The 21,049-nt window shown below is 42.6% G+C and overlaps 1 protein-coding gene across 1 annotated transcript in view; it reads left to right on the top strand.

The window, feature by feature from the left end:
* UBE3C (ubiquitin protein ligase E3C) overlaps positions 1–21,049 on the top strand; it is a 178,711-nt gene that overhangs the window by 139,602 nt on the left and 18,060 nt on the right. Inside the window, exons 19-22 of the mRNA XM_075922749.2 lie at positions 4,265–4,477; positions 15,953–16,141; positions 16,254–16,320; positions 20,807–20,937. Of these exons, the coding sequence (XP_075778864.1) occupies positions 4,265–4,477; positions 15,953–16,141; positions 16,254–16,320; positions 20,807–20,937 (600 nt within the window). The remainder of the gene's footprint in view (positions 1–4,264; positions 4,478–15,952; positions 16,142–16,253; positions 16,321–20,806; positions 20,938–21,049) is intronic.

The following is a 21,049-nucleotide window of genomic DNA, read 5'->3' as shown; positions in this document are numbered from 1 at the left end:
CTCTGTATCCATTTAAAGCAGTAGATGAGAGAGAATGTAATCAACCAAATGAAATTTATCCAAGACACTAGGCACAACAAACAAGCTTTTTCCTACAACCAGAAACTTAAGAAAAAATGATGTTCTAATAAAGTAATTACAACTAGAAGCTAGGTACAAAATCTTTTATCGTTTTCCATGAGATATTGGCTTAAGAATGATATACATATCAGAGATATGTTTTTGATTGTTTAATATATACATCACCTTGAAAATATTTGTTACCCATCTAATGATGAGAAAATATTTCATATCCTTTTCTACATAAAAAAACCACTTTGTACATGCTTACATAGAATAACCATTTCTTTCTGTAGTGTGCTGATTTTTGGTAGAGAGCAAAGTGCTGATTTGGGCCCTTATCTTGCAGTGTCTCTATGCAGGTGGATTCAGTGAGGTATTGAATGAGTGCAGGGGCTGCTTGCAGAGATCTGGTTGTAAGATTTAGCCCTAGGATTCAAAATTTGAGGTGTGATAAATGAGTTGAATTTTGCTGGCAGTCTTCCCAATCCAAAAAAGGACTTCTGCTCTGCTCTTTTTGAAATCAGTGGGGGGCAAGATTGGACCTGATCTAGGGAGACACTACTGAGCTTTTAACATCTTTAAAGTTGTTTGTCGTTTAGCAAAACTGGGCCCATAATCTATTCATTTTTAGGTCTTAGGCCAGACATGCTTTCATGAGCTTCTGTTTTAGTTTTTTCCCCCTTTCTTGTAATTATGTGCAGCTCCTGTGTCTACAAGATAAAGACAGATTAATTTACTCCCTTGCATTGGCTAAAGGCCTAATTAGCACGGAAATAGGGTATATGACCCAAGCCTGGTGCCATCCTCCAGTGGATTCTAAAAGAACCATCCATTAAGGGCTGAAAGAAGCTTGGCTGAATGAAGAACTAGATTTCTTGTAATAATATCAAGCGAGTTTGTTTGTAATGGAGGAATCTGGTGGCCATTATGGTTCCTTGGTCTCCTGTGCCAGAGTGTGAATAGGGGACATCAGAGTTATGATCAAAGGGAAGTATACGTTAGAACAGATCCCATCTTAAGCGTAAGCTAATTTTTTTCCTTGGGCTAAGTCTACATTGGCACTGTACGTCACTTTCTGATCATTCAGGGGTTTGAAAAAACACCCATCTCTCTCCCCCCCCCCCCCCCCCTTTCAGTGCAACAAGTTACAGCACTGTTAAGAACCAGAGTAAACCAGCCTCAGGTGCTCTTAGGTAGTCACCTCATGGAGGTGGTTTACATAGAATGCTGGGAGATCTTTCTCGCAGTGCTTGTGTTGTGGCCACACTTTCCATTTAAAGCACTTTGTGCTTTACTTTAGTTTAGACAAAGCCTCAGATATTTGCTGCTCTTAATTTGCTGTTGAAAGATAATTTGCTGTTGAAAGGTTCTAGGCAGATTCTGTGTCCACATGGGTAACAATGTTGTCTTTGTTACACTTTGAAAGGGCTGAAGCTGATTATGACCTAATGCAGAAAACCCTTTGATAACTTAAAAAAACTGTATTAGGACATTCAGTACTAACACTTAGCTTTTACACTAATTAGAATATTACTGTTTATCTTACTTTGTTTTAAAATATACTTTGTGTTTTATATATTTAGAACCATGTGGCCAGCAGAAGCAGTAATTAAAATTATCACCTACCTGCACAATCAAGGTGGCTTAAAAATGTTTTATATAGTTTTTAGATGGTTATAAATGTTCACTTTGGAACTACCTGAAGATTGATAGTGATGCATTTGAAAAGCATTATTTTTTTATTGATTCTTAATGTAGTAAATTACTAAAGTTATTTGGCAGCAAACAGAAATGGCCTGTGATGTTGTTCACATTTATTCTCCTGATAGCATCACAATTTGCATTAATTGCATTGCTAGTGCACTCACTTATATTAAAAGGCTTCTACTATAATTAATCCTTTTTATTTCAGATCATTTTGGCACAATTTCTGGCAATAAACACTCATAAAAGACAGACACTTGAAAAATAACATACAAGTTTCTTCAATATACCTATTGCTATTTTTTCTTGACATAGAGTTATTGATAGGCTTCTAGGAGCAAGTGTTGCAAGTGGCTAAGAATTAAGACCAATATGAAAAATGCTAAGTGGATTATTTTGCATAAAAAATAGACAGTTTTTGAATTTGTGTAATTAACCTGTGTTTAGAAAATACCTTGATTTATGCCTACATTTGTATTTCAGTTGCATACATTATGGAAATTTAATTTATAATCCATTTAGCTGATGTGATCATGGTTTTTAGTGCTATCATTTATTAGTCCTTGTATATTAAATGCTCTAAAGGTTTAAACCTGCCTTGTGTAAAAAAAATTATGCCTCTTCATTTACATTTTATGAGTCATAGATGGGATTCCATTTTAAATTCAGGTAGCTTTGATATATTTAAGGAATTACAATGGTTTCATTGTTACTAATGCAGGAATGGCAAACAGTGACCTTACACATTGAAAATTAATGATTTACACTTTTAGTTTACTCTTAAAGTCAGCTACACAAATGCAGGGTTTGAATTCCACACCTTGAATAAATCAGTTGTATGTTTAATACATCCTTTGGCTTTGAATTGATTAATCATGTGTCCTTAATAGTAAATCTAACAGCACCACCAAAAAATGTTCCTTCAAAAGTTTAAGCAATTGTGTGGGGGTTTTTCTTTAACACTTTTGTTAGGATATCATTGGGTGATTAGTGCTCTTCATTGTTTTGCTTGTTTATATAATTATTTCCTTTTCTAAATACTGCAGCAAGTTCAGAGGAATTGAGTAACTTAAATACAGTACCCGAACTTTCAAGCAGAAGAAAAGGAAACAATCAGCAATAGCCTCCTGATGCCCCTTTCCCCATTCTCTCTCCGTTAGTGTGGTGGGAAATACTTCGCTCATGATTGCTGAACTGTGGGCTAGAGAAAGATGCAAATGTGGCTAATGAACAGTAGGAGAAGGTCTGAATGTAAAATGCACAGTTTCATCTATTTTCATGTTACGTGTATATTCATTTGGATGCTTTCTCTTTTCTCCACGACCCATAAAACTTTGATCTTCTTGGTTTTTCTCCATACATTTCCCCTCTCCATCTTTTGGGGGATGGTTATAATTGCAAATTTTTTTCTGAGCTACAGGATGGTATATGGGAAGAATATGCAAAATTGCCATGGCCTTACATAGAATATATTTACATTTCAGAGTTTGACTCAGTAAAAATTGTATGAGTGGGGTTACATGTAAGCGTCACAATTTCTAGATCATATACTTTCAATTTATAGTTTATAAAAATAAAAATCCATCAATGATGTTGCTTCATACTGGGAACAGAAATCAAGGCCAATTCTTTCATGCTGTTGCGTCAAGAGTAATAAATGTTTAGCCAAGCTAGCTTTTGCCTTTGATTTTATCTGTGCCTCCATCAGTGACTTTAGTATATTGCACAAGTGTAGCAGATAGGCCTTGTAATTTGAAATTAGCAAATTATGTTGTTGATGCACAACAAGGAATAGAATCCAGCCATTTCTCTTTATTATCTATGTTATTTCTTCTAGTTTAACAGGAGTGAAAAGTAGTAATTTATTCTGTTCACCAGAGATCATAGTATTGACTCTTGAGTGCAGACAGAATGAAGATTTGCTCTTTATTAGTAAGAAACTGAAAATTTACATAGTTATATTTCAGACTAGAATCGCACTCACATTTTACCTTTGAAACAAGTGGCAAATTAGTGGGTAAGAATGGAAATTAAAATATGCTTCACAGCAGCTGTATGGGTTGACTAATGGCATAGAAGAAATGGTATATTTAATCTGTTTTGAAGATTTTCTGGAGAAGGTGGTAATGGCATGGATAACCCTTGTTTTTCTTGTAAATGAATGATGGTGTCTAACAGGTTCCCAGCAGCTGTGATATCCATAATATGGATGTATGTTAGAGAAAATATGAAAATGCCATGGCTTTTGCCATGGGGAGACAAGTTACTTGTAAAGATTTGAAGGATATTTCAATAGGAGGACTATTAAAATGTCAGATTGCAGTTGAACATGTAAATAGATATTATATGTGGCATAGTTTTACACCAAGAGGTTGTATTAAGAGATTAAATTAAGGGAAAGTTACAGACATGTAAGGAACAGGTGATAGATATTAAGAATGTCTTGTAGTATCCATATTAAAAGCTAATCTACTTTCCTTAATTGTTTTATCCTTAGGCACTGTATGAAAATATGCTGGTAGAGCTGCCATTTGCTAGTTTTTTCCTCTCAAAGTTGCTGGGGACAAGTGCTGATGTGGACATTCATCATCTGGCTTCATTAGATCCAGAAATGTACAAAAATTTGCTTTTTCTCAAGAGCTACGAAGGGGATGTAGAAGAACTTGGGCTAAATTTTACTGTTGTAAATAATGACCTTGGGGAGGCACAGGTAAGTGTGACACTTTTTCTTTCCCAGCTTTACAGGTTAATTATTAATTTTTCCTACTACATTCATATTTGGATGTAAAAGTGATAAGGCACATGTGTAACAAGTGCTGTTTGTGCAACTTTAAGTAAAGAGGCACAATGATTCTGACTATTTCAATATTTGGAGTGAATAACTGATTCTGTACTTATCAGAACACAAAAAATGAATCTCATTTCTGTTAGCATTGCTTATTTGTTGATTAAAAAGTCTGATAGTTCTAGAAGTAAATTGCTTCAAATATCCTAAACAGTTTCTTGATCAAAATATTTTATAATGGTAAGAATATTTCCTAATATGCTATATATATTTGTCTTTACTGAGTATCTCCAGTGCTGCATCTTCTGCTGTTCTTATCTTCCCCACCTATTAAGAGTTGGAAACTAACATGATTTTTGTTGGTTTCCCTGTGCCCACAAGGTTCTAAACAGCAAACCTATGAACAACAGCAGAATCACAAGAGCAGTCTATCTGCAGTCTTAGGAGCACAATTGTTTATTTCTTATACAGATTTTCAATTATCACTCCAATATCAGTAGATCTGTTACTTCTCCTGCTCTTGTCCTGCTTATGTAAAAGAGCAGTTGCCTTTATGAAATGTTTTGAGATCTATCCATGAAAAGGAAAAGATAGATGGTATTTCTACAGGTAGTATTTTTACATCTCCTGCAATACTTATAATCAGTTCAAAATAGCAGTCTTCATAGTAATCTATATCAACGTCCTCTTTCAGAACCTGATGTGTAACTTTTACAAGAGATGTTGTCAAGCAGATAACTTGGGAATCTGTCCCACTCAGATGCTCTAAGCCACATAGCTTTTCATTAAATAGTGACCCAGGTAGATACCTGGGTCCTCTTCATTTCACTGCTCAGCCAGGGAAAACCTGAGCTTACTGGCAATGCGGCTAGTGAAACGGTTATTGAGCCTCTACAGTAGCCACTCCTGGAATTTGTAACACCTGGTTTTGATGCTCCTTCTTGCAGCAAGTCAGGATTCTGTGGCTTTTGGTGTACAGCTTCATCTTGCTGCTGTGTTATGCTTTAAGAAGCACACGGGATCTTTCAGGGGGATAGGCAACACACTGCATTTATTGATAATCTAACAAAGTACACACACACACTCTCTCTCTCTCTCCCTCCCCCCCCGGCTGATGGAATACTTACCAGTCTGTTGCTCGCTCCAACCTATTGGCCAGATAGGTCAGGTGCGTGGAAGGAGCCAGGTTCTTGTCAGTCTGGACTGATGCTTGACTTGGCAGGACAGGAACCTGAAGAACCATACAAGACACCCCGTCCTTTATAGGATTTTCCTTTCATGCAAGTCTATGCATTTTGCCTTGTCAGGCCTTAATCACTCACTTGGCATCACAACCCATCTTCCTGCGACATATGTTTATCGGGAAGAAGTTGTTCCCATAGTCATTTGTATCCATATGCCGACAACCCCTTGGGGGTGTTGTCTTTCCGACTAAAGTTATTATCGGTTCCTTATTAAGGGGTGCTTGCCATTAACTTCAGGGTTCATTAATCTGCCCCGATAGTCTTCAGTGTGCTTTCACTTAAGTTGATCATTATTTGGTGCTTCTGAGTCTCCGTCCCCTCTTTTGACCATTTGAGCATGCAGTGGCCTTCACACTTATCTCTCCTAAAACATTCTGTCTCTTATTCACACAAAATTTACAGAATTGCAGCATGGAACAAAGGGGTACTTCTAGTCACTTTAGCAAACTTACAAAGTCTTTCAACACTAAACTTCTTTCTGTCTACTTACAAGACATTATCTAATATTAACATCACTATGCATTACAATGATCCGTCTCTTCACTTCAATATGCGAACATCAAACAGAGCTGGACATAAGTTAACAAAGCTGCCTGGTCTGTTTGAGGCCTACAGTTTATATTTAAGTTTAATCCAAACCTTTTGCTATAACTTATATTCATTATAACTGACTGACTTAGTAGTTACAAAATTCCAGGGCTATAGCTGTAGTTTCTACTGTTCCATCATCCATTTCTCTTCATTTTGCAGGATCGTAGAACCTGACACCCTGTTATATTTTTAAAATTATGTCCTCAACTTTGGGGATCATAGATCAAATTTAAAGATGATACATTTCCTAACATAAATGTAAAATATACTTGTGTAAGCCCAAAATAACTATCAATATGCTGAGATTATCAAAACTTGAAAGCAGTGATCTAATATGCTGGTGTTTGGGAAGCATTTTCTCAGTTTTGTCCAGCTGCAAATGTTCTTGTCAAATGTTTTGAAGTTTCCTTACAAGTGGCCACTCACTGGATTTAGTTTTATCACTTACTGATACTTGGTTGCTAAGGTCACAAGGTATACAAAGTGATTGTCTCTACTAGAGTGCTTGTGACAAGAATCTGCTACTTCTGTTATTAAACCCACAGTTTAAATGCTCTGAAAGAAGTAATTCATGCTATTGTACTAATACTTAAAACAAAAAACAGTTGAACTCCCAATCCAAAAAGTTATTTCATGAAAGGATTCCAGTTTCTGGTTCATAACATATTTGGTCCATCGGTACACAGATATACAGAAGCTCACACATCCAGTGGAGATCACAGAGCTGCAGGCAGGTGGAGGGATTAATAACCAAAAGTTATCAGACAGCGCATTCTAAAAGATGCTCCTTGATGGAGATACTACCATTTGTAACTACTCATACAAAAACATTGTGCTAATTGCATTCTTGTCAAGCAGTTGGAATTTCATTTCTTTGTTCGAATTCTCTACCAGAGGGATGGAGTTAATAACAAGGGCTTTGATTGTTATTTGTAGGCATTTTTCTAAGAGAAGTTAAACACAAAAGTGCACTTCTGAGTAACTAACTGAAATTCTGTCAGGATGTTTAAAAATGAGTGTTCTTATTTATGCTTGGATAAGGAACATTATAGCCTTGAAGAATGAGGCCCTCTGGATTTTAGTGTAATTGCTGCAGGACTAATTGATTTTTTAATTATCTTCTGCATTTGAATATTGAGTTATTTTTTCTATTTTTACTTTAGTATGTTAATAAACCTCATATAGACAAATACATTGTCCTGTGTTAGATCACCAGAGCTTGCTTAAGCATTGAGTACTAATTAACTGTATTAAGGTGAGGCTAATTCACTTTGTCTGGAAAAGAGCTGAGTATTTAATTTATACTATATGTCGAGTGTACATTATCTCTAGTTTTCCACTAAACAACCACTTTATTTCCTAATGAATTAGTGCCTAATAAATACACCATAAATCTACCATTGTAAATAGCTGTCTTCATAACAGTGCCCACCCAGCAGCTGTGGCACAGACATTAGCTACAGTGAAAGTCACTTTGAGTAAGGATTCTATCAGCAAGAGAGGTTGGAATTCTATCACCAACATATTAGGTCCAGTCAGACAAGTTGCTAAGTGCTCTCAGTTCTCATGGACTTTGTCAACTTGATGAGGTGCTCATTAGGATTTCTTGGTAGGGGAAAGAACATTGTATCACGCCAGCCAAAATAGCAGTAGCTCCTAATAAAAAGCTAGCTGCTGCCATTATACTGACCTGGTTCTTCACTGCTGGCTCAAGTGCACAAAATGGCAGCCAGTTAAAAAAAGTTGCATTGGAACAGGCTCCTTCCAGATATCTATGTATATTGATTCTAATTCTCTCTTTACTTTATATCCTGATTTGGCAGCTAAGAAGCTAAAAACTGTTGTGAAATGCTTAGAATGTAAGGATGAGATTAATAAGTGCAAACAGTCTTTAAAAAATAGAAAAACACTTTTCTCTTCCTCAGAGTCCTCTTTGTCCAATAAGGAAAGTGAACTCTGCCATTCATTCTGCTAAGAGTTTGAGTCTTCCAGCTGAACAAGACTTTTAGATCAAACACAGTGTAGAAGGTGCGATAAGTATGTCAGTATCCTGGACACACCTTATTGAATTAAGTTTTGTAGGAGTTCTTTGAATTAATAATGGAAATGTTTATATACTGTGGGAGACTATTTCTACCAGAGAGGAAGGGAGCAGCCTTCCACGAACTAAGTCCGGTGTAGGGTGATAGGGCAGCACCTCCGCATGGCTGGCAGCATCTGGAGGGAAGCTTGCATCTACTTGCCCAGACTGGATTCTTCAAGGACCAACAGACAAAGAGATAATGTTTGATTAAACAGCCTCAGTTAAGTGACTCAGGTTTTTTTTTTTTTTTAAATTTAGCAGACTGGACAGCCAGGCAACTGCAGAATGGTGGTTGGCTGGGTGCCCTGTTCCGAAGGCATCATCCTGCTAGCAGCAGTGCAGAAGTAAGGATGGTAATATCATACCCATGTTACTCTTATTTCTATAGTGCTGCTTTCAGAGCACCTCCAAGGCAGAGAGCAAGAAGTAGCATGGCAGTAGGAGAAAGGGCAGCAGAACTGCTGCTGGTACTGTTCCACCGCAGACAGTACTTTACAGGGAACTTAGGGGAGTTGATGGGCAGTTGCCTGCACATCCTACTTCTTCTGAGAGAGACGTCCCTGGGGGTGCTTCACAACAGGTGTTGTCCATCCCAGCGCCGCAGAGTGGATTCTTCCTAGCAGTGCATTGGAGTCCACAAATGCGCATTGCGCCATCTGGCACTACTGTGTATGCACTGCCATCCTCCCCTCAGTTCCTTCATACCATCTCCGGCTCAAGACGGACCTCTGCAGTGCTCTTCGTTCCTCAATAGTTCTCTGTAGATAAGTAGTTTAGTTAACTCCAAGTTCTTCTCCCTAGTTGTTTTGCTCACTTTGGAATTGGTGCCTTACTCATGGCATTTCCATAAGTGCATGCCATCTCCCCAGCACCCTAAACACCATAGCTGATATCTTAAGCAGAGTCCTACCACAAGATCACGAGTGGTAGATGGACTCTTCAGTTCTAGCAGAAATGTTTGCACAGTGGGGATACCCTCTGTAAGCCTGCTGCTTGAGTCCTGGGTCCGTGACCTGTGCTCAGGCGTGTAAATATAGGTCGAGTGGCTCCATCTAAACTGGGGGCCCTGAGAGCAGGGCAGGCAGCAATACAAACACTGTCCCACAGTCAATAAGCCCCAGGCCCTGGTTCAGGGCGGGCAACAGAGCAAAGCAGTCCCACAGTTAGTGAGGCCCTGACCCCAGTTCAGGGCAGGACAGCAAATCAAAGCAGTTCCAAATTTAATACGGTGTAGGCCCACAATCAGGGCGGGACAGCCAAACAAATGCAGTTCCAATAAGTAAGACCCAGGCCCTGGTTCAGGGTGGGGCACCAAACAAACCACAGACCCAAAGTCAGTATTGCCCTGGTGCAGGGCAGGACAACCAAACAAACACAGTTCCTCAGTCATGAGCGGTGAGGGGGAGACTGCCACCCTGTATGTTGGATGGCAGAGGAGGATGTGGGCCTTCCCTACTCCACCGTGTCCCAGCCCACGGTCCTAGCAGTGGCAGCCCTGGCTGCCATTGGGGTCAGTGGGGATCCAGCCTGCAACACACTGACACACTCTAGAATGTTATGAGATCAGCCTGACAATTGTTGGCTTCCCCTGGGCCACTGCCTAACTCCCCCTCAGCATCTACCTGGCTCCATGCTGGCTGCTGGTTCTTGAGGTCATGGTAGTCTGAGCCCTTGGGCAGAGTGTAGAAAGTCTCCTCTTTGGAGCAAGTTCCTGATGGTCTGGGCCAGTCCTCAGCCTCTCCAGGGCCCTCCTGGCTTGAGAGCTCAGGGCAGGCTTCTGCTTCCTCTGGGGCTGGGAGCCTACTGAGCTCCTGCCCTGGGCTTTTATCCTCCCTGCCCTGCCTCTGGGCTTCTGGCTTGGCCCACATGGGCTCAGAGAGGTGTTCTTCCCCCTCGGGGTCAGTGAACAGCCACTCCAGCTCACTACAAACTCACATAGACCTGTTTGCCACCAGAAGAAACAATAAGTGCCTACTTCATTGCTCCATGACAGGCATTGAAAAGGACTCACTCAGAGATGCTGTTATCCTGAAGTGGGAACATCACCTATTCTATGCGTTCTCTCCCTTCCCCTCCTCAACAGGGTACTCATCAAAATACGGAGGGATAAAGCGAGGGTTATTCTGATAGCACCTTCTTGGCCTCGGCAACTGTGGTTTCCCCTTCTGAACAGAATGACCCTACATCACCCGATCACACTCCCACTCAACCCTGAGCAGATTATTCCAACTGGGAACCAAAGCTCCCCATCCACAATTTCTCACGCTTCACCTCAAGGCGTGGTACCTTGATGGTTCATGGGCACAGTTACAATGTTCTGACCAGATATGGAAGGTGCTTCTCCACAACAGGGCCCCTACAACGAAGAAGACATAAAGTAACAAATGATCTTGTGTTGTACATTGGGCTGCTTCCTGTAACATACTGTTGGAGGAAACCCCCCACCTGCAATCCTTGAACTGCACCTTAAGCAGTCTCACCTTTCCACGAACGCAGAGTACATCTCACAGCAATAACAACGTTCTACATAACCGTGGATGATACCACACTCTGCACATCTCACAACCACACGATTTCTCAAAGGCCTACAGGTATTATATCCTGATGTTGCTGCCCCACAGGCACCTTAAGACCTACATCTGGTACTAATCACGCTCACGAAACTTCTATTGGAACCTATGGCCACATGCTCCCTTCTCCGTTTAACGCTCAAAACTGCGTTCTTAGTTGCAATAACATCAGCACATCGGGTGGGGGAGATGGCTTCCCTAATGGCAGACCTACTGTTCGCCATCTTTTTTAAGGACAGAGTCTCTCTATGGACACATCTGAAGTTCTTACCCAAAGTATGTTCCGCCTTCCAACTTAATCAGATGATACATTTACCTGTATTTTTTCCCAAGCCTCATTCAAACTCCTTTGAGGCACAGATGCACACATTTGACATCTGCAGGGCGCTGTCCTTCCACCTTCGCAGAACAAGACCCTTTATATCCGTGGTCCCCAGCACGGTGCCCGCGGGCGCCATTTGCATGCGCCCGCCAGGTGCTCAGGGCTGGCCTGGCCGCAGGCACGTGGCACACAGTGAGCGCCGGCCCCGGGCGCGCGGCGCTTGGCGGGGGGAGCGCCGGCCCCGGGCGGGGGGAGCGCCGGGCGCGCGGGGGCGGGGGGGCCGCCAGCCCCGGGCGCGGCGCTTGACGGGGGGGGCGCCGGCCCCGGGCGCGCGGCGCTTGGCGGGGGGGGGGGCGCCGGCCCTTGGCGGGGGGCCCCGCCCCCGGGCGTGTGGCTGTGGGGGGGGGCCGCCCCCGGGCGCGCAAGTGTCTCCACCCCCTGTCGCCCGGCGAGCGAACGGCCACATCCCCTGGCGCCCGACAGCCTCAAAAGGTTGGGGACCACTGCTTTATGTCGTCTCCAAGACGTTCGTCTCCATAGCATAGTGGAGCGTAGCAAGGGACCTCAGAGATCATCTCAAAGATTATCTCATTGGATCTCTGACTGCATCACAACGTGCTGCAATTTGAATCGTTTACCGCACACTCCACGAAAGCCGTCGCCACTTCAGTCACTTACCTGAGGAAAGTTCCCTTTGACAGTATATGTGCTGCTGCTATATGGACATCAGGACAAACTTTCACTAAACACTATGCACTCTGAAGAGTAGCAAAGGCCTACTCTTACCTGCCTGACAGTTAAGTCCAGCTTCCCTGCCTGATCCGAAGTCCCTACCTCCAGAAGACAAATTGCTTTGCAGTCACCTGCTGTGGAGCACCCGCAGGGACGTCTCCCTTGAAGAAATGGAGGTTACTCACCTTGGCTGTAACTGACTTTATTCTAGATGAGTGTCCCTGGGGGTGCTCTACTATCCTCCCTTTTGCCCCCTCTACTTCAGACCCTTAAAAAAAAAAAAAAACTTTTCCACCAGGCTGCGTTCTGGACAGAGAAAGAACTGAGAGGGTGGCCATGAGTGGCCCCCAGTGCACTGCTAGGAAGAATCCGCTTTTTGGCACTGGGATGCACCAACACCTGCTGTAGCACACCCCCAGGGACGCTCATCTCGAAGAACATCAGTTACAACCAAGATGAGTAACCTCTTCCAATCCTCCATGAGGACAGTCTGCTTTTCCAGAAAATCGTGCAAATAGTGGACAAAGTAGATGGCCAAGCAGTGTTGTAGGGGAGCATTGCACAACTTTAAACTAGTCTGTGCTCTAATAGATAAGCAACATAACAGTGAAACAGTATTAACTGGGACAGTATTAAGTGAGGAGTTAATGGTATTAAAATTTTTCAAGTGTCAAGTTTAATAAAACAAGTACAAATTTGGAATTTCATTTTTGCTTTACTTTTAGGAATATTCATGTGAATTAAGCAAGCAGGGATTTTTTTTTTCCTGAACATCTTTTCTTCCTAAAAACACATTAAATAGGGTATCGAATATTTAACAATGTTGATATCACTGATCAGCTGATAGTTTTAAACTGGTTGCTTTGTTTGTTGTCCAGAGAGTAATTATTTTCTTTAGACAAATTTAAGTTTAAAGGTATCATTTTGGTAAAGAACCTCTTGAAGTACTTCAGAAGATTTTTAGACTTTTTTTTAACTTTGACATATTCAAAATGAAAATAAAAGCTTATTGTGTCAGTGTGCCCTTCTTGGGATACTTCCACTGTGACTTGAAGTGGAAGTACCCATGCTGTTAACTTGCACCATCTAGTGGCAAAGTTGAGTAGAAGATATACAGTAGTCGCATTTGAAATTCTAAACTAGATCAAGGAAGGGTTAAAAGTAAACTGCACCCACAATCCAAAATCTTTGTTGCAATCCAAACTTTGCCCTTTATGCAAAATACATCTATGTCTTCCCGGCATTGTATGCTTTGTATTATACCTACTACTTAGAGTAAGACCCCAGTCTGTTTGAGTATAGATCAGGGGTCTCCAAACTTTTCAGCCCGAGGGCCGCATTAACTATCAAACAGCAGTTTGGGGGCCGACTACACACTTGAGGTCCAAATAAAAAACAATCAAAACATGGATGTTGTTTTTAATTATTTATTTAATATTATTTTATTCAGTTATTATTTAATAACACATTGATACACTACACATGAACACCTGTATTAGTGTGAATGGTGAAATTGTTTCCTGGATGCCAAAATAGCAGACATTTCTGGCTTTGCGAATCCGTTTCTCCCGGAGGGGGGGGGGGGGGGGCTTTTCCCCCTGCTCTCCCCTTCCTCTGCACGCTGTCCTCCCCTCCTGCTTGCCACCGCTCACTCCTTCCCCCCCCCTGGGCGGAAGGGGTCACCTTTTTAAAGTTCCCGCCGGGGTTCACGTTCCCCCGCACGTCGCCGGGCAGGCGTTACCACCACCGCCCATCCTGCCCCTGATTGGCCGGCTGCCCTGTCAGTCTGGGCGGGGGAACGCCGCCTGTGCTAACCCCCGCCCCCTGCGCCGTTTGCCGCCGCGCGGCCGCTTGTCAGCAGAGCAGCCCGCTTCTCCTGCCCCGGCGCGGCGTGAGTACACGCCGCACACCCCTGACAGGGCCCCCCCCCCCCCCCGCCCCCCAGGCAAGAAGGGCCCGTTCGGCGGCGCCCCAGGGACGGTCTCCACAGGCCGGATGAGAGGGCCTCGCGGGCCGCATGCGGCCCGCGGGCCGTAGTTTGGAGACCCCTGGTATAGATGGTAGAATTGATCCCATGTTGGCTAGAAAACTAGAAGCATGTAGTTAGCAAAATCCCCAAGGGTTTTTTTTTTCAATAAAATATCTTTGCTTTTTTCTGTAGTATTAAAGTTGACTACCATGGAAATGTTATTTTGTTAGAAACAAGATGATTTACTGCAATTAAAGAAGAATTAGGAACCAGAAAAAATATTAACCAATAAGTCCAGGTTTATCAGTTAATTATGTAGTCATTTGCACATTGACATCCCTAATAGATGCCAACCCAGAATTCTGGGGGCCTATCTCATAGACTGAAAATTACAATGTAAATCTAGACAAAAGGCTATCCATAAATATATCCACTTCAAGCTACACTACCCTGAACAGAGAAAGGAGAAATAGGATGGTTTACAAATCCAAGTTCTGGTGGACCCAGTGCATCAGTGAATTACAAATTTGAGGAATCCTTACAGTGGATGCCTTGCCAAATCCTGTTCAGGGAGCAGTTTCTTAATTGATCTAAGCTGTTTTATAGTAAAGATTAGGGAAGAAAGCGAATAGAAAATGTGATACATAAATGGAATAGCATGTAACTGTAAAGATTTGTTTGCATATGGAATTTGAAAAAGGCATGAAGCATCTATTGTTCTTTAAAACCAACACTGCCCTTTGGTTAGCTATGTGCAAACAAACACACATTTGATATGGCCAAATGCAATGTAGGCTATGCTTTCAAAATTAGGAATTGTGTTCTGGAAAGCAGTGACCATGAGGACTCTGAAACCTATTGAGGGTGGTGGGTCTCAGAGCCCATTCCAGCCAAAGCAAAAATGTTGACGCTGCTGTTTTTAGCCATGTAATGTCACCCCGGGTGAATTGGCCAGACTCTGAAACTCACTGTTGTACATTGTTTTCTTGCAGGGTAGATTTACCCTAAAAGAGCCCAGTTTATAAGAGAGATGGTAGAGAGGTGACATGATCAAATCTGTAGGTTCCCACATAGGCAGATGATATCTAATGAGGTATCTCTTTAGACTAGCAGATGAAGATATAACGTAATCAAATGGATTTTAACTGAATTCAGCAAAATTAAACTTGGAAATAAGGCACATGTTTTTAACAGTGAGGGTAATTAACTTTGGCACAGATCACAAAAGGATGTAGTAAACACTCCATCAAGATGTGAAGCCTTTAAATCAAGATTGGCTCTTTCTAGAAACTGTGTTCTAGTTCAAATGCAAATTAATTGAGCTAGATACCAGAATAGCTGGATTGAATTCTGTGACATACATTTTTCAGGAGGTCAGATTGGTCCCTTTTGGCCTTAAAAATCTATGAATCAATAAAAATAATGCTTCAAAAGCCAAACAGATTATCATATTAGCATTCTTCATTGTGTGTAGTACTGTGTAAGTTTATACCATTAGATAGTATTACATAAAGAAGCCATTCGCAGTGTATATTAACTCTTTGTACCTGTTTGTCCAAAGCTATAACCACAAACCAATTCAAAATGCAATGGAGAGTACTGTCTCAAAAATATTTGTGCACCAGAAGGCAATGTACTTATCAAATCAAACACTCTTAAAACACTTTAAAAGGGATTAGGAAATGTCTTTGCTGCAAGTAAAGGTTCAAGTTTAGCAAAGGTAGGCATCTTATATTGCCACTAACCTAGCTAATACAGGTAACAACAATACTTTACATGGTTCAGTACAGGCTAGCAACCATAGTACAAGCCCATTGTAGGGACATTGGTCTTTTAATCTTTTTGCATTTACCAGGATTATGAAAAAATATATATTTTTATATTTACAGGTGGTCGAACTGAAGCCAGGTGGAAAGGATATTCCTGTCACCAGTGCGAACAGAATAGCCTACATCCATCTTGTAGCAGACTATAGGCTAAACAAACAGATTAGACAGCATTGCCTTGCATTCCGACAGGGTCTTGCCAATGTTGTTAACCTCGAATGTCTTAGGATGTTTGATCAGCAGGAAATACAGGTACTTCTGTATAGCTCTGTTTGGAGCAGTGTTTGCTTTAATAAATATTTCAAAACTGAAAAATGTTAAAATTCCACCTCAAATCTAATCATTTAATTTTCCCCACAAACAGGTTTTGATTTCTGGTGCCCAGGTTCCCATTAGTCTGGATGACCTAAAATCCTTCACAAACTATTCAGGCAAGTATATCACAGCTACACAGATGAGCTATTATGGCTGATTCAAAAATAAAGAATTTTGAAATTTTTCTTTACGTTTTCATTGTAAATCAACTTCTTAGAAGTGGAGATAGAACCTAATCTTGTCCTTCAATGTCAATGGCAAGGCTTTCAAAATGAGAGGGAATTTAAGAGGGATGGGGAAAAATAAGATCAGATTGTAATATGTCAGTAACTAGAGCAGGGATCTCCAACCTTTTTAAGCATGAGATCACTTTTTGAATTTCAATGCAATCCAGGATCTACCTCCAATCCAAACACCCTTGCCCCGCCTCCTTCCCACCCTTTCTCCAAGGTCCCGCCCTGCTCATGCCATCCTCAGTCCCTCCCCCATCCTCACTCACTTTTATCAGGCTGGGGGCAGAGAGGGGTGCACAGGAGGGGGATATGGATGCTGACCTTGGGCTAAAGGATTTGAGTGTGAGAGGGGCTCTGAGCTGATCCTCGGGCAGGGAGCTGAAGGCAAGAGGGTGCAGGCTCTGGGAGGGAGTTTGGGTGCAGAGGGAATCAGGGCTAGGGGAGGAGTTTGGGGCGCAGGAGGGTTTCAGGACAGGGGATGGGGTTTGGAATGCAGGCTCCAGCTGGGTACCGCTTACCACAGGTGGTTTCTGGGTGGTGGTGCCGGGGGCTAAGTCAGGCTCACCCTTACCGTGGCCCTGCACCACACCTAAAAGCAGCCAGGAAACTCTCTCTGTCCCTGCCCCACTCTGCTCTGTGGAGATGGGGTACAGGGTGCGGGGAGGGGCACCTTGACATCAGCATCTCCTCCTCTTCTTCCTGTGCAAGTTGCAGGGTATGAGTGAGCAGGCTGGGGATGCGGGGTCTTTTTGCTGCAGGACAACAGAGTGATGTCATCTGCGTCCTCATGCCCCCATCCTGCCAACATGCACAGTGCCGGGCATCCTGCTCAGTGCCAGAACTCCTCTGGGGTCCCACCTCAGGAGCACCCAACCCCTTTGGCTGCACACACAAGCCTGTCGTTCCACAGGAAATTGTTTTTATTTATATAAAGAGAGATTATTTTCATGCTTTCCTGGACATATTGATTTATGGGAGATATCTAGTCATACTCGCCCAGTCCCATTACTCCTTCTACCTACCTCTTTATTATAATTATTACATAATCAGTTGTAAAAATTAATACGTTTGGTTCAAACCCATTTATAATGCTCATTGGTCTCATACCCATCACAGAAAAGATGTCTTGAATTAATATTTTAAGTCTGCTAAAAGTTTTTAATGTCTGAATAATTCTTGAAGCAAAATACAGGACTATGTAGCACTTTAAAGACTAACAAGATGGTTTATTAGATGATGAGCTTTCGTGGGCCAGACCCACTTCCTCAGATCAAATAGTGGAAGAAAATAGTCACAACCATATACAGGCAGTCCCCGAGTTACGCGGATCCGACTTACGTCAGATCCGCAGTTATAAACGGGGCTTTTCTCGCCCCGGAGGACGAGAGCGGCGGGATGCCCAGATGCGCCGCGGTCCGCAGCCCCCGTCCTCCAGGGCGAGAAAAGCTGCTCCCCGTCTCCCTGGTCTGAAGGGAGACGGGGAGCAAAGCCTTGAAGCACGCCCACAGCGGGACAACCTGGGGGCGCTTGAGCTGTCCCCCTGCGGGCGTGCTCCGTGGCTTTGCTCCCCGTCTCCCAACCAGCAGACCAGGGAGATGGGGAGCGCCTGGGCTGTCCCGCTGCGGGCGTGCTCCAAGGCTTTGCTCCCCGTCTCCCTGCAGACCAGGGAGATGGGGAGCAAAGCCTCGGAGCACGCCAGCAGTGGGACAGCCGCGGCGCGCCTGGACTTTCCCGCTGCCCACGTGCTCTGCGGCTTTGCTCCGCGTCTCCCAGGTAAGCAGACCAGGGAGACGGAACAAAGCCGTGGAGGACTTGGGCGGTCCCGCCACCCCCGTCTCCCTGGTCTGCTGGGGGGGGCAGCTAGTGCCCTCCCCCCCTCTTCCCCAGCAGACCAGGCTTTTCTTGCCTACCCCTGGGGTAGAGCATCTGGGGGCTGCCAGGTTGGTCCCGCAGCGCTGCTCCGGACCAACCCGGCAGCACCCCAGCTGCTCTGCCCCAGGAGTCCTGATTCAGCCGCTGCTGGTCAGTTTCAGCAGCGGCTGAATCAGGACGCCTGGGGCAGAGCTGCTGGGGTGCTGCTGGGTTGCTCCAGTAGCGCCGAGGAGCCACGCTACTGGAGCAACCCAGCAGCACCTCAGCTGCTCTGCCCCAGGCGTCCCCGAGTCAACCGCTGCTGAAACTAACCAGCGGCTGACTACAGGAAGCCCGAGGCAGAGTTGCTCTGCCCCAGGCTTCCTGGAATCAGCCGCTGATCAGTTTCAGCAGCACCTGACTTGGGGATGCCTGGGTTTCTTAAGTTGAATCTGTATGTAAGTCGGAACTGGCATCCAGATTCAGCCGCGGTTGAAACTGATCAGTTTCAGCAGCGGCTGACGCCAGTTCCGACTTACATACAGATTCAACTTAAGAACAAACCTACAGTCCCTATCTTGTACGTAACCCGGGGACTGCCTGTATACCAAAGGATACAATTTTAAAAAAATGATGGTACTCTTCATAACAAAGTTTCCTTGCACATCATGCTTTTACTTAAGTCCAGAAATGTATTTTGTATAGTGAAATATTCTTCCTTTATAAAAAAAAAAAAAATTAACTCACACATTGCATGACAATTCTGTGCACTGTCAATTCATAAATACCAAAGTTCAATCGGTCTTTTTTCTTTCAACCCAGAAATCTTCAATGATAGCTGTATAAAAGCATTTCATGACTATATGAATGGCTGGCTACCTTTGAATAGCTTCAGAGGGGTAGCCGAGTTAGTCTGTAACAGAAAAAACTTAAAAAACAACAATTAGTCTAGTAGAATCTCAAAGACTAAATAGTTAAAAGGCTGATAAGAACCATTAGTAAGCACTTGGAAAGGAAGATACTACTAGACTAATTGGTGTTTTAAACTTAAAAAACAACAAATAATCTTGTAGCACTTCAAAGACTAACAAAACATGTAGTCTACGTCTAGACTGGCATGATTTTCCGCAAATGCTTTTAACTGAAAAGTTTTTCCGTTAAAAGCATTTGCGGAAAAGAGCATCTAAATTGGCACGGACGCTTTTCCGCAAAAGCACTTTTTACGGAAAAGCGTCCGTGCCAATCTAGACGTGGTTTTGCGCAAGAAAGCCCCAATTGCCATTTTCGCCATCAGGGCTTTTTTGCGCAAAACAGTTTTTAGCTGTCTACACTGGCCCTCTTGCGCAAAAACATTTCCAGAAAAGGGCTTTTGCCCGAACGGGAACGTCAAAACATTTGTGCAAGAAGCACTGATTTTGGACAGTAGAACATCAGTGCTTTTGCACAAAATCAAGCGGCCAGTGTAGACAGCTGGCAAGTTTTTGCGCAAAAGCATTTGCTTTTGCGGAAAAACTTGCCAGTCTAGACGCAGCCGTAGATGGTGGTATGAGCTTTCGTGGGCACAGCCCACTTCTTCAGATGACCAGAGTGTTGGCTGTCCAGAACTAAAATAAAAAGGGGGATGTTTATACCTACTACTACTTCTTGTTCCCCCTTCCCATTTTTTTTATTTTTCCCCCTGGGCCGCCCTCTCCCCTGCTCCCTTCTCTCCTATTTATTTTAGTTCTGGACATCCAACACTCCGGTCATCTGAAGAAGTGGGTTTGCTCATGATACCATCTACATGTTAGGTTAGTCTTTAAAGTGCTACCAGACTATTGTTTTTTAAGTTTTTCCTATTATAGACTCACTCGGCTATCCCTCTGAAGCTTATCTACTCACTGTCTTTTTTAATTCCTCACCTTCAATTTGTTTTCTTTCTCCCCCCCCCCACCCCCATTATTTATTCTTTTATCTGGACTTCCAACACTCGAGTCATCTGAAGAAGTGGGTTGTGCCCATGAAAGCTCATGATACCTTCTACATGGTTTTTTTAGTCTTTAATGTGCTACCAGACTATTTGGTTTTTTTAAAGTTTTACCTTTGAATAGTGTAGCTATCACTGTCAATAGTTGTTCAGCATCACCATTTTTTTCACTTTCTTTCCAACTGTTTTTATTTCCTTTAAAAGAATTGTGGTGCTAGTAAAGTTATTGCAAAGGAAGCAAGAATTTAAAAAAAGAGAGAGATTGACCCTGGAAAAATATAGTTAATAGTATTGGAAAAAAACTATGCAAAACACAGGTACTAAATAGGAAGGAGAAAGTATTGTGAATTATTAATGCCAAAAGAGGTCAGCAGCTGATGGTGAACAGTAAATCAAATGAATTGGAGTGCTGTTTTTACTGTATTTTAAAACTTGATTAGAACTGGCAGGATAGTCTCCAAAGAGATATATTAAAAATAGTTTTTCTACTTCCATATTGTATAACACTGTTTTTGTTTTCTTTTAAAATATGTTTTTAAAATTGTATTATAGGTGGATACACTGCAGACCATCCTGTAATTAAAATATTTTGGAGAGTTGTGGAAAGCTTTACTGATGAAGAGAAACGCAAACTACTCAAGTTCGTAACAAGCTGCTCTCGACCTCCTCTTCTGGGTTTTAAGGTACACATCTTGTTGAATATTGATTATAATTAATTACATGGCTTTAATTAGAGTGCTTGTAGAGCCTAGCAGTAATTATACAATATGTCAGAAACAAACTGGCTGGTTTAAA

This window comes from Pelodiscus sinensis, chromosome 2, assembly GCF_052426305.1.
Source record: "Pelodiscus sinensis isolate ZL-2025 chromosome 2, ASM5242630v1, whole genome shotgun sequence".
Taxonomy (NCBI): Eukaryota; Metazoa; Chordata; order Testudines; family Trionychidae; genus Pelodiscus; species Pelodiscus sinensis.
This window is presented reverse-complemented; position numbering and strand designations above follow the sequence as displayed.